This window comes from Nannobrachium achirus, assembly GCF_963921795.1.
Source record: "Nannobrachium achirus genome assembly, chromosome: 4".
In the NCBI taxonomy this organism is placed as follows: domain Eukaryota; kingdom Metazoa; phylum Chordata; class Actinopteri; order Myctophiformes; family Myctophidae; genus Nannobrachium; species Nannobrachium achirus.
The window spans coordinates 22,282,337-22,297,664 of record NC_137813.1 but is presented as its reverse complement, the minus strand read 5'-3'; the positions used below and the strand labels follow the sequence as shown (position 1 = coordinate 22,297,664).

Genomic DNA, 15,328 nt, shown 5'->3' with positions numbered 1-15,328 from the left:
AGGTGAAGAGCTATCACCTCACCGCGGTGTCTTACTGAGAGGCCTTACTGGTTTCAGTGGTTCTCAAATGTTTTTCTTATGTCAAGGACCCCCAGTGTGGTGTGGTATGCATTAGGCCACGGACCCCCATTTTCTCTGAGAGCGTACAAATGGACCCGGAAAGTTCCATTTGGTTCCACTTGTATGCTCTCAGAGTTACATACCTCTACTAGGGGTCCATTTGGTTCCTAACTGTTAACAATATAGCTGGGGACCCTCTCAAGAACCCCTGGGTGGTCCCCCGGAGCCCAATTTGAGAACCACTGACTTATGTGGTGTGACTCGTGACGTGTTTTTCAGTTGATGATCACTTTATGTCGAGTGACAAAATATAAATTTGGCTTTAGACCAGAGGTCTTCAACAGGAGGTCCTTTTTTATATTAACCATTTGAACCCTAGTGTCCATATTCTGAGGACTTTTGCCAAAAATTGCAGATCTACAAGCTTACAACGCCTCGCAGTGCGAGGCGTTGTGAGCTTGTAGATCGGCTATTTTCGGCAAAGAGGTTTGGTGTAGAGGGGAAAAAGCGCACACCATGTACAGAGTGAAAGTTTATTAAAGTATAGATGGTTCAAGTGGTTAAATATCTGAAAACTGACTCAAATCCAAAATACACTGATGATCGTGCTGTCAAACAATTAAACTATATGGAATCTATGAAAAGGTTCTGGGGGTCCCTGCTTCATCTCTCTCTCTCAAGTCTCAACTAAGGGGTCCTTGGCCTGAAAACGTTGAAGACCCCTGCTTTAGACCAATATGCTCTGCATGAGAGAGAGAGAGAGGCAGAGGCACTGAGCCGTGGGTCCGGTGTTGAGACCAGGTCAGATGATTCATTGGGGTCCAGCAGGTGATGAAGTCTGGAGTTGGGTAGGTAGGTAGTACTCTGTACCGGTAGGTGTAACTGGCCATGGGCCACTGGCACCTGAATGGGCAGCTTTGTGTGACCACCACAGACCCCTCTCTGTCCCCCTCCTACTCACTCCCACGCACGGTGCACTCTGCAGACCCCTGGGCCGTGCGTGTTCCACCGCCACTAGAGAGGACCCACATCCACACGGCCAAAGCCACTTTATTGCCTTCCACTCCCCTTTGGCTGCGGCCGTTTGATCAGCGGCAAGTGGAGCCGGCCAGGTGAAGCCACAGTGCAGGTGTAGGCAGGGACGTGCTGGCCTTTGGGAAAAGCGGGACAACTCCCGAACGGCCGGTTCATTCCCGGCCTGGACCAGGCCGGCCATTAGGGAAAAAAAAATAAATAAAATGTTGGCCTTCGTTCCATTTTGGGGGCTGGGCGGCCAACAAAGTAAATCGTCACTGTCGGGCAGAAACCTCGTATCTCCAAGTTTCAAATTTGTAATTTTTTTCGCAAAGCAAAGCCCTGCTTCATCATACAAGGCCGTCGCACAGCTGTTTTCACTAGTTTAAATCATTTTTAAAATGATAAATACAAAACAAACGGCTTTGGACATACAAGGTTTCCACCCGACAACGACGAAATATAACTCATGTAATTGTCCCACTGGCTTGTCACTTTGTCACCAATCCTTGAGTAGCAGCAGCGCTATAGAGAGAGATCTCTCTCTATAGCGCGCAATGAGGGCCTCTCCAACTCGTTTTCCCGGGCTGAATCAGGGGCCCAGCATGTCCCTGGGTGTAGGAACATCTGCCCAGAAGAGGCACAGAAGCTCCAGAAGGGCCCCAGTCGCTTCGGTCATTGAGCAGCTCTAGCTACTGTAGCTCTGCAGCGTGTGTAGCTTGTTGCCTCCTAGGTTGAGCAGATCGCAACCCCGTTACCCCAGCCTCCCCGTTTCTCTCTTCCAGACAACATGCACAAATGCGCTCTGTATATTTTGCGAAATATACTCTGTAACCCTAACCCTAAAACAATCTAGCACAATAGACATCATGCACAAATGCGCTCTGTAGCCTAATTGCATCAAAATAGCAAAATTGCAATATCTGATCTGTTCATAATTGTTTTCACAGAGACAAGAGGCTATGTTGTCTGGAAGCTATTTTGTATTGGTTTCCAGAAATATTTGAATTTCAAAATTGTATGAGATGAATATTACCTTTAATCTGTAATCACACTTTTAGACAGACTGTGGTTATTTTCAGCCTTTGATTGGTTTGTGCTTGCAAAGACACTCTTCTATTTTGTGAATGATGTCATAGTTTTGTCATACTCATCATTAACCACATACATGGACATCTGCACGTTTGTCGTGTTTGCACCGCTCGCTTCGTGCGGGTGCTAGCGGGGGGCGACCTAGGAGGCAACGAGCTACACGCCTCTGCAGCTAGCTCATGAGCTGCGCTAGCAACGGAAACACTGAGCCAGGTATTTCTGCCTCCTCCTGGGCTTACCTTTTCCCAGCATCCTTCTGCTATGATGGCCGTGGGCCACTGTGGTTCTGGCCCGCTGTAGATAAACACATGGCCGGAGCAATGAACGGGAAGGGAAGAGACATAAATATTAGCTGTGTCTGCCCAGCCGGGCAGACCGACCTGACAGAGCGTGCATTGCTAGGAGCTGGCAGACTGGAGACATTTCGCCAATCTTGGGTGACCAAGAGTATCCAATCAACCTTTAACCACTTGAGCCCTATATTGAATTGAATTCAAACTTTATTCCAGACACACAGGAGGTCCATAGTGCAGGGGTCTTCAATGTTTTCAGGCCAAGGACCTCTTAGTTGAGAGAGAGATGAAGCAGGGACCCCCACAACCTGTTCATAGATTCCATATAGTTTCATTGTTGCGACCGTAGGTCGCACTTTACTATCAAAACCACCACAAAGTGTAAGTAACTCCGTCCCTCCGTCTGTCACACCTCACACGTCACACTTTTTCCCTGCTATATCTCCGCAACCGTTGCCCCGATCCATGCCAAATTTTGCACACACGTTCCTTGGCTGCCAAACTACAACCTCCAGGGACCCCCAGGTCCCTGGGGGACCCCCAGATGTAAAAAATGACCAAATGCGCAAACATGACCAAATGACCACCCCAACGGGGCTGCTCACGGGGAATTCCCGGGGACCACCGACTCCTGGTGCTCCAGAACGGATGCAAAAGTGGTGGCGCCCCCAGTGGAGGACCCCCTACACTGCAGCTCACATAAAATGCCGTAACTCCGGCTAGGAGCGACCGGGACAGCCGGGGCCGGTACCTATTCGTCCGCCTTGCCGGCGCGGAGACCCCACCCCTCATTTCTCACATGGCCCTCTTCTAGTGCCACCATGAGGCCGATTCTTGCAAAACACATTTTTGGACACTGCTCCTACAATTTTCGCCCTAAAATCACGCAAATCGGTACACAGTATGTCTACACTCATCCCATCAACATGAATCGGTCCCATATAGCGCCACCTCCAGGCCGATTTTTAAAAACACATTTTTTGACACTGCTCCTACAGATTTTGCCCTAAAATCACGAAAATCACTACACAGTATGTCTACACTCATGTCATCAAGATGGATCAGGAAGATTTTGGCAAAACACATTTTTGCCCTATTTGTGGAGATAAGTGACCTACGGTCGCTTATCTCCCGATTAGGGAGCCTTACTGGTTTTACAGCACAATCATCAGTGTATTTTGGGTTCCTGTCAATTTGTGTTTTCAGATATTTAACCACTTGAACCATCAATACTTAATAATATTGACCTTTCACTCTGTACTTAGTCTGCTCTTTTTCCCTCTACACCAAAGCTCTTTGCCAAAAAAATAGCCGATCTATGCATAGACCCAGGAGGAGGCAGAAATACCTGGCTCAGTGTTTCCGTTGTCATGCATAGATTGGCTATTTTTGGCTAAAGTTCTCAGAATATGGACGCTAGGGTTCAAGTGGTTAATATAAAAAAGGAGAAAGAAGGTTTGTATAACTCAAAGATTTGGAGGACCCCCTGTAGTAACTCTGGGGACCCCCTAGGGGTCCCAGACCCCTTGTTGAAGACCCCTGCCATAGTGTAAAAAATATATACATCGCATTGCAAAATGTTTTAACTTTAACCAAAATAGGAACACCGGGATTAATCTGAAACATTTGTCCTGCAGAAGAAGATGTACGGAGCTTGTCCAAAAGGAATTTTAGGATTTGTTGTTGTGATCGGTTTGGGTTTATGTTAGGGTTCTGTGCTAGTCCTGCACTCTCTTTCTTTCCTGCTCTACTATTAAGAAAAGCAGGCCGGGAGGCAGCCTTTAAGCAACATACTGTTGTGTCAGAGTGTTATTTCCTATGCGTCAGTGTTTTAATAATGGATAGTGTCAGCTCACGCATTGTCATTGCTTGCAGTACAAAAACTGGATCTAAATGAGTCTTATGTTTGTGTGTTTTTTTGCGTTGTAGATTCATCATAACTATGCTTAAGTTGCTGATAGCTTAAAACACGGGGACATAGAGGGTCATTTCTATTGGAGATACCAGCAGTTATGGCTGAGTCAGGATGAGCTTCTTCTACTCACATGCAGTGCTTAGGTAAATGCAGCCAGATGGCCTCATCAGCACTTTCAGAGCGTTACAGAGTGTCTGTATTCTCTTCACAAGTGTGTGGTAGTGGTCACAAATGATGATGATCATCATTGATGATCAGTTGTATACACAATTAAATTTCAAGTGCCTTTTAAGGGTATTTTGGAATCATTTGGGGGAACCATACAGTTCATTTTGATCTAGAGTAGGGCATTAACGAAAAAGTCGACAAGTCGACTCAGTCGACTTCATTACACAAGTCGACTCCCACCAGAGAAAGTCGAAAGTCGAAGTTGAAAAAAAAAAGATCGTCTATTTTCACAATTTCTGCCTCTTAAGCCCTTTGCACACAGGCGCGTTTAACCGCACGGATAAAACGGACAATATATTTTTTTGAAAAGAAAACAATGATTCTCTATGACCTCATGCACACCGTCTCCGAATTAGCCGTGCGACGAGTGGCTGCCGCTGTGCGTTTTTTTCTCGATCGAACCCAGTTCGATTCGTGCGTCTTGTCGCATGCGGTAAAAAACTCATCACTCCTTTTATGACTCCTTTTTGGATCCGCAGCGCCGATTCCGCACAGCCTTGCACACCAAATCCAATGCGTTTTATTCATGCTGCAAACGAAAAAAAACGCAACTGTCCTGTGTGCAAAGGGCTTTAGTCGGGGGACTTAAGGATATCTCGCGCTAATCAAAATTCGAAATGTTGCACAGATGTAGCTCAGGGCATGCTCTAATGATTTAGCTAGGGCGCCCGAGTCGGCGACCTTCGGGGTCGCGCCACAGCGGCCAAATCAAGTTGGGCTCCCATTGACTTCCTATACAGGAGGAAAATACCCAGAAAAAAACTTTTTTTTCTGGGTACAAGCTCGCAGCGCGGCACTCTGTGCCGCGCTGTGAGCTTGTATATCTGCTATTTTTCAATAGTTAAAGCATAAAATAATGATACACAATAATGTGTACCCATTCTAAATGGGTTTTAATGTGGTTAAACCCAACGGTCCTGTGCTATCACAAAATGTACTTATTTTCTCTACAGCATTTCTGTTCAGCAAAGTCAATAGGTGCAATGTCAGTAAGAGTCTGGAGTCCACCGGGACTCAGCCATCAGCACAGAACAGCTCAACAACTTGACAAGAAGACAGGCATAGACAGGCAGGCTTACAAACTGTTGGTGGTGCCAGCTGTCATGGGGGGATATATCATGCAATTTGAACAAAAAACACACAGATATCCGGGAAGGTAACATTAAAGGATATAGTTATAACCAGACTCTGTGCCACTGACACATTCCTGCAGTAATTGTGCAGGATACAGTAGCTAGGCTGGTTGGCCAGTGTTCAGAATGTGAATGTTTTTGACATGGCTACTAGGGATGGGACGGACGATACACGATATTATCGTTTATCTTGATAAAAAAACACTCAGGATAATCGTGTCGTGGAGATTTAATTTATCGAGATATCGTCCCCCGTCATGCACTGGGATCAATTCACCTTTTATTTGCCCGAGCTGCATATCTGGTACCACTTAAACCCTCTATAATTGGTAAAAGGTGCTTTTAATATACGTACTTCGTAGTCTTTTTTTCACTCTCTATCAAATGTCTTTGCCCAAAAATAGCCGATCTACAAGCTCACAACGCGTCGCACCGCGACGCGTTGTGAGCTTGTAGATCGGCTATTTTTTGGCAAATGTTCCGCCCCAGGATAATGGATTTTATCGTAAATCGCGATTTCTTGTGTCACAATAATCGTGATATGAAATGTACATATCATCCCATCCCTCCCTAGACATGGCATATGTCAGTGTTGCTAGACATATTAAGGCAGATCACTGGTACCCGTCCCAACTCCCTACTCACTGCTACAATTCAACCAGGAACACAATAGCAAGTGTGGAAATGGTGCCGGTGGACCATCTGTATTCTGTAGTGAAGAGTTTGTGAAATAGAGCCCGTCACTGCCTCCATTTATGTTTGCCTCAGAAAAAGAGCCAGTGGAACTATTTTGGTCTCCAGCTACCTGGTCTTGAAAAATTAGCTTAATAACTAGTAAACCACCCTCCGATGGAAGGAAGGACCCTGTGTTATTTGAATCAAAGTGGCGGAGCATCTTGATCTTCATTTTTGCTGTTCCACTTCAAACCTAGCCTAGCTGTCGAGTAATAATCCACTCTGGCGTCCAAAAAGTGTGCTTAAATCAATTAGTTTATTTTGCTTTAGTGGAAACTAAAGTGGTCGCTGCTACATTAGTGGACTGGAAGCTGGACTTGAAACTACACATCTTCAAAGGAAACAGAGATAAGTGGGGGTGACTCTAATTAGAGATGTCTCTGTTGGAACACGGACGGAAGCTAATAGCCTGCATTAACTGTGATAAAGGCTCTTAATGATTTCACCCCTGACCTCATGTTTGCCTGCCTGGATGCTGGCCGGACAACGTGACGCACCACATGCAGGGCAGCGCGACACAGCGCAAGCTCCTCGCCTCGCCTCGTCTCGGTGCGCCTGCAATCCCTGCATGCCTCCTCCGTCACTGGACCCGGCATGTGATCAACACTCCAGGCTAATTGGTCCCTGTGGGCGCTGCTGTGGTGTCTTGACCATGGCAGGGCTTGTTAACGATGCCCACAGCAACCTCAGCCTTCCTACAATACACAGGGAAAGCCTTTATCAAAAATTGCGCAAAGAAAGAGCTGATCTACAAGCGTGCTTTGAGCTTAGCGTCCGTGCTTACCCACTCACGCCCCATTTCATATTTAGAGACACGATGGTGTTGTTTTCATATTTTTCAAAAATAAAGATGCCAGGTTAAAAGTGCTTAAGGGTTGATATGTACCCGTTTAAGGGTGGATATGTCCCTGTTTAAGGGTCCATGTGTCCTCCTTAGTTGATATATCCCTGCTTAAGGGTTGATATGTCCTGTCACTAACATCAAACCGCTATTTCACTCTCTCTCGTCGCATCACAGCATTTCTTTTTGCCAATAATGACTTTCCCAAAGTAGGGACTCCAGATTGAAGTGGAAAGCGATGCCCACAGCAAATTCAGCCTTCCCACAATACAGAGGGAAGGGTTTCATACACTGAGGAAGGAAGACTGTATTACTGCACTGTCTGCTGAGTAGATGCAAGCTGCTGCTAGCTGTACGAATATTACACTTTATTGCGACCATAGGTCGCAGTTTAGGATGTGAACGGTCACAGCATGTCCTTATCCGTAACTCTGCCTGACACTGTGGTTCCCCTGACACATCACTGTGACATCACAGCCATTCCGCCTGGCGCCGTTGCGTTCGCATGCGCTTCTGCTCTCTGTGTGGCCTTGGTGGAGCTGACTGCCATCACCATATGTAAAAGTCCATATATGGGTATTCCCCGGAATCCCTTTTATGCCCATATATGGAGATCCCTGATGTCATCGATAGACATCACTGGCCCTGATAGAGATTTCCATGTATGGGCATAAAAAATAAAAAAAAATGTATGGGCATAAAAAGGATTATATGTTGTGATGTCATGGGAACCACTTTAACAGAATCCCTTTTATGCCCATATATGGAAATCCCTGATGTCATCAATATTAGGCCCATATAGGACTTTATGGGGAATGCCCATGATTGCTGATTCAGACAGGGATCTCCATGTATGGGCATAAAAGGGATTGAATATCGTCACTGTCTGGCCAAAACCTCTTAACTCAATTTTTGAGGGTTTTGGTTCACTGCATGCTGAAAATAGCCGATCTACAAGCTGACAACGCATCGATCTGCTATTTTCACCCGAGCGCAACCAAACATAATGACTACTACTACTACTGGATCTCTTCTCCAGTAGTCCATCCATAACATTTTACTCTAGTTTTTATTTGTTGATGAAATGTACAGTATATTTAGTCAAAGTTTTAGTCATCATAGCTTAGTTTTTATTTCGTTTTTGTCGGTGAAAAAAGGTAGTCGACAAACATTTTTTTGTCATAGTTTTGGTCAACGAAATCAACACTAGGTTGTAGTTAGGGGTGGGCGATATGGAAAAATACAATATCACGATATTTTCCCAAGCTGTATCACGATACACGATTTTATCACGATTCTTTTTTCAAGTTGTTTTTTATGGATATTTTTCAGGTTACTTGACAAAAACTAGACTCTCTGGATTCCTTTTGGGAGGTCTAAATTGAACTTTACAAGTATGTACTGTAACTCTTGACTGTCAGAGTTAAGTGGAGACCTTGACATTTTAAATTTTGAGAACTACTGATTTAGACCAAAATGCATTGTATCGTCTCAACGATAATTATCACCATATCGCCATATCGCCCTCCCCTAGTTGTAGTCATTTCCACTGCAAGCGTGTCCTCATCTCCTTGCCAGAGTAGATCCTCACAACCTCTCTGTTTGCCTGATATGATGCCACCCAGACGAGTGGGTTATGAAATTGCGTTCTGGACAGTAGGTGGGGAGTTGAAAGCCATGCCACTTTGTTGCTCTTCATCTTTTTCAGCCTTTGATGACCCTGCTTACTAAAGCCCATGCTGAGTTGAATGTCATTGATTGCTTTAATCATCATTTAGCTCATGCGGCGTATAACAATTCTGCCAAAATGAATGCTTGTGTCCAATGTGTCATCATGCCACAAGGTATCAGAATTAAGCTGGTTGCACACGGCTGCGTTTTTTCGTTGCAAAATGAGTTTTTCAGGGCAAGGAGAGAGTAGGGATGGGACGATACGCGATGTTATTGTTTATCGTGATAAAAAACACTCACGATAATCACATTGTGGAGATTTAATGTATCATGATATCGTCCTCCGTCATGCACTGGGATCAGTTCACCTTTTACTTGCCGAGCTGCATATCTGGTACCTTAAACCCTCTATTGGTAAACGTACTTATAATATACGTACTTGATACAGTCTTTTTTCGCCAAATCTCTTTGCCAAAAAATAGCCGATCTACAAGATCACAACGCGTTGCATGCGACGCGTTGTGAGCTTGTAGATCGGCAATTTTTTGGCAAATGTCCCGCCCCAGGATAATGGATGTTGGAGATATTTTGTGGTATTGACCCTGAGATTTAAACAAAATGTATATTTAGATGTATTTTATCGTGATTCGTTAGAACAATAGCTTCCTTTGTAGCATAGTAACTTTTCAGGAATAGAAAGCCTGCAGTTTCTATTAGCTGGCTTAGGATTCCCCATTGATGATGTCACTGGTAGGTGGGTTTCTGAACTGCCCACATCCCTCCTAAGAGACACAGATCGAGTAGAAAACAATTGTGCTATTTTATCATGAACATTAGTGAGGACCAAATATATGAAGGTACAGTAGGTTGAAAAGTGGTGAAGTTGCCTTTTAAGGAGGGACATTTTGCCATAGGGGTTTTTGTTTTTGTTTGTTTGTTTTGACCCATTTAGGCCTAGAATTATTGACTGATTTAACTATTGAAAAATAGCCGATATACAAGCTCGTAGATCTGCTATTTTTGAAAAATCGTGAAAATTTGAATTTTGACCCGATTCTATAAGTGTCTTTTGAATCCTTCTAAGGTTTTTTGAAAAACCTATGTTTCTATGTCAGCAATCTGGCCAGCCATCGTCAAAGAAAAGGTCCTTTTCACTCAACTGGAGCTCAGTTAGAGAGACTACTATGTCAACCTTTTCATATGAAGGACCCCCCAAATGATATTTATTTGGCCACGGACACCCATCTCAAAATATCTAGTTCCAGGGACCACCCAGAAGCAAAATATGAGTTACAAACGTTCGCTTTAAAAATACATATATTCAAAGATTTGCACACATTTTCACTACTTTTTCAAAAATAGCAGATCGCGCTGTGAGCTTGTAGATCTGCTATTTTTCAATAGTTAAAGCATTCAATAATTCTAGAAAAGCATTTATATTTAGTTATATTATTGTTACAGCAGCAAGACAAAACAGTAAGAGCTCAACTTATTGGATGGCCTGGTCTCTGAATGGATTGGAGCAGCATCCTAAAGTGTCAACGCGATTTGTCAGTTGCATCACCTTTTGTTTTTAGCCCTGCTAAACAGTATATTGTGGTACAGCACGTCCATCTGTCCATTCACCACTTTGATCCCAAACACTATCTAAAAAATGCCGTAGGAGCAGTAGTACTGCCTCAAGGGTCTGCTAGTGGGGCTTTTAGACTCTTAGTTTTGTATTCTAAATTTAGACCGTGGCCATCTCTTTTCCCTTCCCCTCTCCCCAACCATCCAATACAGGGGCGTCACAAGGGGGGGGGGGAGTGGGACTGAGTTACTAGGGCCCAAGGTGGAGGGGCCTTAATAATTTTATACTTTAGCTATTGAAAAATAGCAGATCTACAAGCTCACAGCGCGGCACCGAGTGCCGCGCTGCGAGCTTGTAGATCTGCTATTTTTTTCAAGTCGTGAAAATGTGTGCAAATCTTTGAATATATGTATTTTTTAAGCAAACATTTGTAACTCAAATTTTGCTTCTGGGGGTCCCTGGAACGAAATATTTTGAGATGGGGTCCGTGGCCAAATACATATAATTTTTGGGGGTCCTTCAAATGAAAAGGTTTGAGCACTCACTCACTCACTCACTCACTCACTCACTCACTCACACACACACACACACACACACACACACACACACACACACACACACACACACACACACACACACACACACACACACACACACACACACACACACACACACACACACTCACACACTCAGCCTATGCTTTGCTCTCTAGTGGCATAGTGCCCACTGACAACTTTCTGCAGCGAGGCTGTGACAGAGAGGACAGGAAGTGAGGCGTGAGGGCTAAAGGCTTCTGGCGTTGATCTATTTATCTGCCTGTCGCTCTGTGTACACGGTCTGTCTGTCTCTACGTTCTTCTACTTCCTTTATTAACCCTTGGCTTAAGCCCTAGTTTTTACTTTGTTGTACGACTGACTGTGTTGTGTGAAAGTGTTTGTTAATAAGTGTGTGTTATTTTGGAAAAATATGGATGCCAGGCTAGGTTAAAAGTGGTTAAACCTTTTTGTAATTGTCAGCCCGAACGGTTGTTTGCTTTGCGAAAATAGACCCCCACACTGCAAATTCCTTAGCTTTACATGTTAGTTAGTTATTTAGATAGTTAGTTAGTTTCATTTATTGTCCACAGTGTGAAAATGTGTATTTTGTCTCATATACATTTAGACACTAAAACAACAGATGGACAACAACAGCAACAAACACTTACACACAAAACATCTTTAAGGCAACAAGAAGGACAACAGTGGCATATAATGTGAAAGAATAGGCAGATCAACGAGACATGACATCATTCAGTTCCTTAATGGCATTTGGAATGAAAGAATTAAAAAAAAGAATACGGCTACGGTTTGCCTTAGCTTCTCTATAGCGTCTACCTGAGGGAAGTAAATCGAACTCCCTATGGAGTGTGTGAGAGGGATAATTTATTATCTTGAAAGCTTTTTTGCTAAGCACTTCATTGTAGATACAACTTAATTGTTTTAGTTTTTTCCCTATGATTTTTGATGCCAGATTTACTATTCTCTGCAGCTTGCCTCTACATTGTATGTTAAGATTACCGTACCACATTGCCATGTTGAAGATTAAGATTCCCTCTATGATGTCCGTGTTTAAACTCTCAGAGTTAAATGAACACTTAGGATTTGATAGCGTATGAAAATAAAATGAAACATGGTGGCTACAGAGAACCCTGAATGTTTTCAAGCATTTAGTACTTTTACTTTTAGTACTTTAAGTACACTTTGATGCCAATACTTTCATACTTTTACTGAAGTACATTTTGAATTCTGGGAATTTACTTGTAAGGGTGCCCTCACACCAAAGTACCTATGAGAGTGGAATCCGCGTTCCGCCAATGCATTTCAATGAGAGTGAAGCGGTTTCATGCCAGCAGAGGATTTCTGCAAAAGACGCTCCCTTCTCATTGAAATGCATTGGCAGAACGCGGATTCCACTCTCATAGGTATTTTGGTGTGAGGGCACCATAACAGAGTACATCTACAGTGCAGTATTGCTATACTTTTACTTAATACAAAATATGAGTACTTTTTCCACCTCTGATCACTGAACTCTCTCTCTCTCTCTCTCTCCCCCTCCCAGTGATCCTGTTCTGCATGGCAGCGCTCATCTTCCCCATAGGGTTCTACATCAACGAGGTGGGGGGCCAGCCCTACAAGCTGCCCAACAACACGGTGGTGGGCTCCTCCTACGTGCTCTTCGTCCTCTCCATCTTCTTCACCATAGTGGGACTGCTGTTCGCCGGCAAGGTGTGCCTCCCAGGCTGATGGAGTGACTCTCTTCTTCAAAGCACTGGCCTTGTGGAACTATAACAGAAGAGGAGGGGCTTTTGAGATACTTGCAGAATTCAAACAAACGATCGAAAAACAAAACACACACACAAAAAATTAAAACACATGCAACACAGACGATGACTAAAATAAAGAATTAATAAATAAATGATATGACGACTGGCAAATCAAATGGAAATTGAACTCTGTGCAGATGCAGGAACGTCTCTCTCTCTCTCTCTCTCTCGGATGAACTGACCGCTCGTTGGCGAGGAGCGCCGACGGCAGCGGCGCCGGCCATGGCGGCGCTACACAGCAAACTGTTTTAAAGACAAAGTACAACTGAAATAGATGGACGGAAAACGCTAAGAAAGGAGACATGGACACAGCGTGGCGAGGAGAGGGGGCGGCGTCGCGCTGCCCAGCCCATCTGAATGATTCCCCGCCACTCGTTTTATTTATGTCACACGGTCGTCTCCTGTTGTTGTTGTCGTTGCACTTTCGGAGCGCGTCAGGGTGGGTTGGCGGAGGAGTCGGGCACGGGGGGAGCAAAGCCCGATTTATACAGTGAAACACAGCGATTCACAACCTGTGGGCCCACTGGTGGGCCTAAGGATATCGCCCACAAATAAATGGCAAAACGATACGATTTTATTTATAACATTAATATTTAAAGAATTATGGAAAACTGACTTTAAAACCATGAAAAATGTGTTTCAAGTATACTACGTTAGTTCCAATGATCCAAGCCGGAACACAATCGATTAATAACAGTTTTCTGAAACACTTGTGTGTTGCTATAATATCGGTAGTTCTCAAAACCTTTTTTACGTCAACGACCCCCAAAATGGGTATGTAAACTATTTGGCCACGGACCACCATCTCAAAATATTATGTACCAGGGAGGGACCCCAAGAAGCAAAGATTTGTACTTTAAACAATATATATAAATTATATTCAAAGATTGGTACACGTTTTCACAAAAGTATCAATACTGCAAAGTAGATGTACTCCGTTACAAGTAAATGCCCAGAATGTACGTGAGTAAAAGTATGAAAGTATTGGCATCAAAATGTACTTAAAGTACCAAAAGTAAAAGTACTAAGTGTTTGAAAATAGCAGATCTACAAGCTTGTAGATCGTCTATTTTCAAACAGCCTAGGTATAAAACATGGCTAAAGTGGATTAATGTATGTTTTATAATATAATCCTTTATATCTGCAAAGTAACTAGTAACTGAAGTTTTCAAATTAATGTTGTGGAGTAAAAGTACCATATTTGGATCCCAGATGTAGTGGAGTAAAAGTGAAAGTATTGGAATTTGGAAATACTCAAGTAAAGTACAAAATAACTCAAAACTGTACTTAAGTACAGTACTTAAAGTAAAAGTACGTAGTTACTTTACACCACTGGTCGCGAACGCTTTTTGAGATGCTCAAGTGCTTCCCTGGTCCAGAAAATGTTTGGGAACCGCCGATATATAATAACGTCCTACGAGGAGTATAAATCGGGCTGTAGAGAATGCGGAAGGAAGGAAGGGTGAGCGGGTTCACCGCGAGACGGAGAGCAAACAAACCGTGCGTATGCCGCGGCTGCCATGGCAACCGCTGCCGCACCGCGGTTTACGCAACTCCAGCTCCCCACCGCCTCCTCTGCTCCTGACCGCCCGCCCACCCGCTCGCCCTCAACACACACACACACACACGCACACACCTCCCCACTCCCGGTGAGAGAAACCGTTGCCATCACTACCACTCCCGTTGCTATTCCCAGCTTTTCCTGGCTGTTGCTGTTGTACACTTTAATGTTCTTTTATTCCAGAAAGAAACCCTGCACGCCGTCTTCAAATGCAAAAACACTAAAAATAAATCTGGAAAGTTTTATTGGGAAATCACAACATTTCAGCCCTAAGACCTTCCAAGTCAACCTGATGATGACTGTCTCAAGACCGAAATGTTGTGTTTCTGAATGAAAAAGAAATACCCTGATGAATTTTTCATCTGAAGACGGTGCGCGTTTCTTTTTTTCTACTACGTTTATCGGCCCGTTTGGTCCTCCTCTGACACACTGTAGGTGTGCAAAAGGCTTTGCTTTTCAGTGTTTATTCCACCGTGAGCTCAGTTTGCGTGTCATAGAGGTTTATCGATGCCTCGGCGAAGGACGGATGGTAAAACGAGGGGAGGAGGAGGCGGCTGGGGGGGCAGGCGGGCTCTGTTTTTGCCAGCGTGGCTTTAGATCAGAGTGAACTCCTGCCTGTCATGTAGGATAGGAAGCCCCCCCCAGGTGTCTTTCTGTTTGGGGGGGGGGGCATCAGCTGTGATCCCAGCTGCTGTGTTGAGAGACAGGAGGAAGGCAGGTGTGTTGCACTCTTCTTGTCTCCAACCGACCAGACAGACGGTGGTGTAAAAAGTAAAAAAGAAAAAAGAAAACGTGTTTTACTTAAGTAAAAGTAGTAAAAGTCCAGAATTCAAAAATTACTTGAGTAAAAGTA

General features: G+C 44.1%; 1 protein-coding gene across 1 annotated transcript in view; it reads left to right on the top strand.

Moving 5' to 3' along the window:
• The window catches only part of mosmoa (modulator of smoothened a), a gene marked incomplete at its 3' end in the record, with an annotated part of 33,426 nt that extends 20,592 nt beyond the window's left edge, over positions 1 to 12,834 (top strand). Inside the window, exon 3 of the mRNA XM_080724347.1 lies at positions 12,650 to 12,834. Coding sequence (XP_080580473.1) covers positions 12,650 to 12,834 — 185 coding nt within the window. The remainder of the gene's footprint in view (positions 1 to 12,649) is intronic.
• Between the last annotated feature and the right edge of the window lie 2,494 nt (positions 12,835 to 15,328).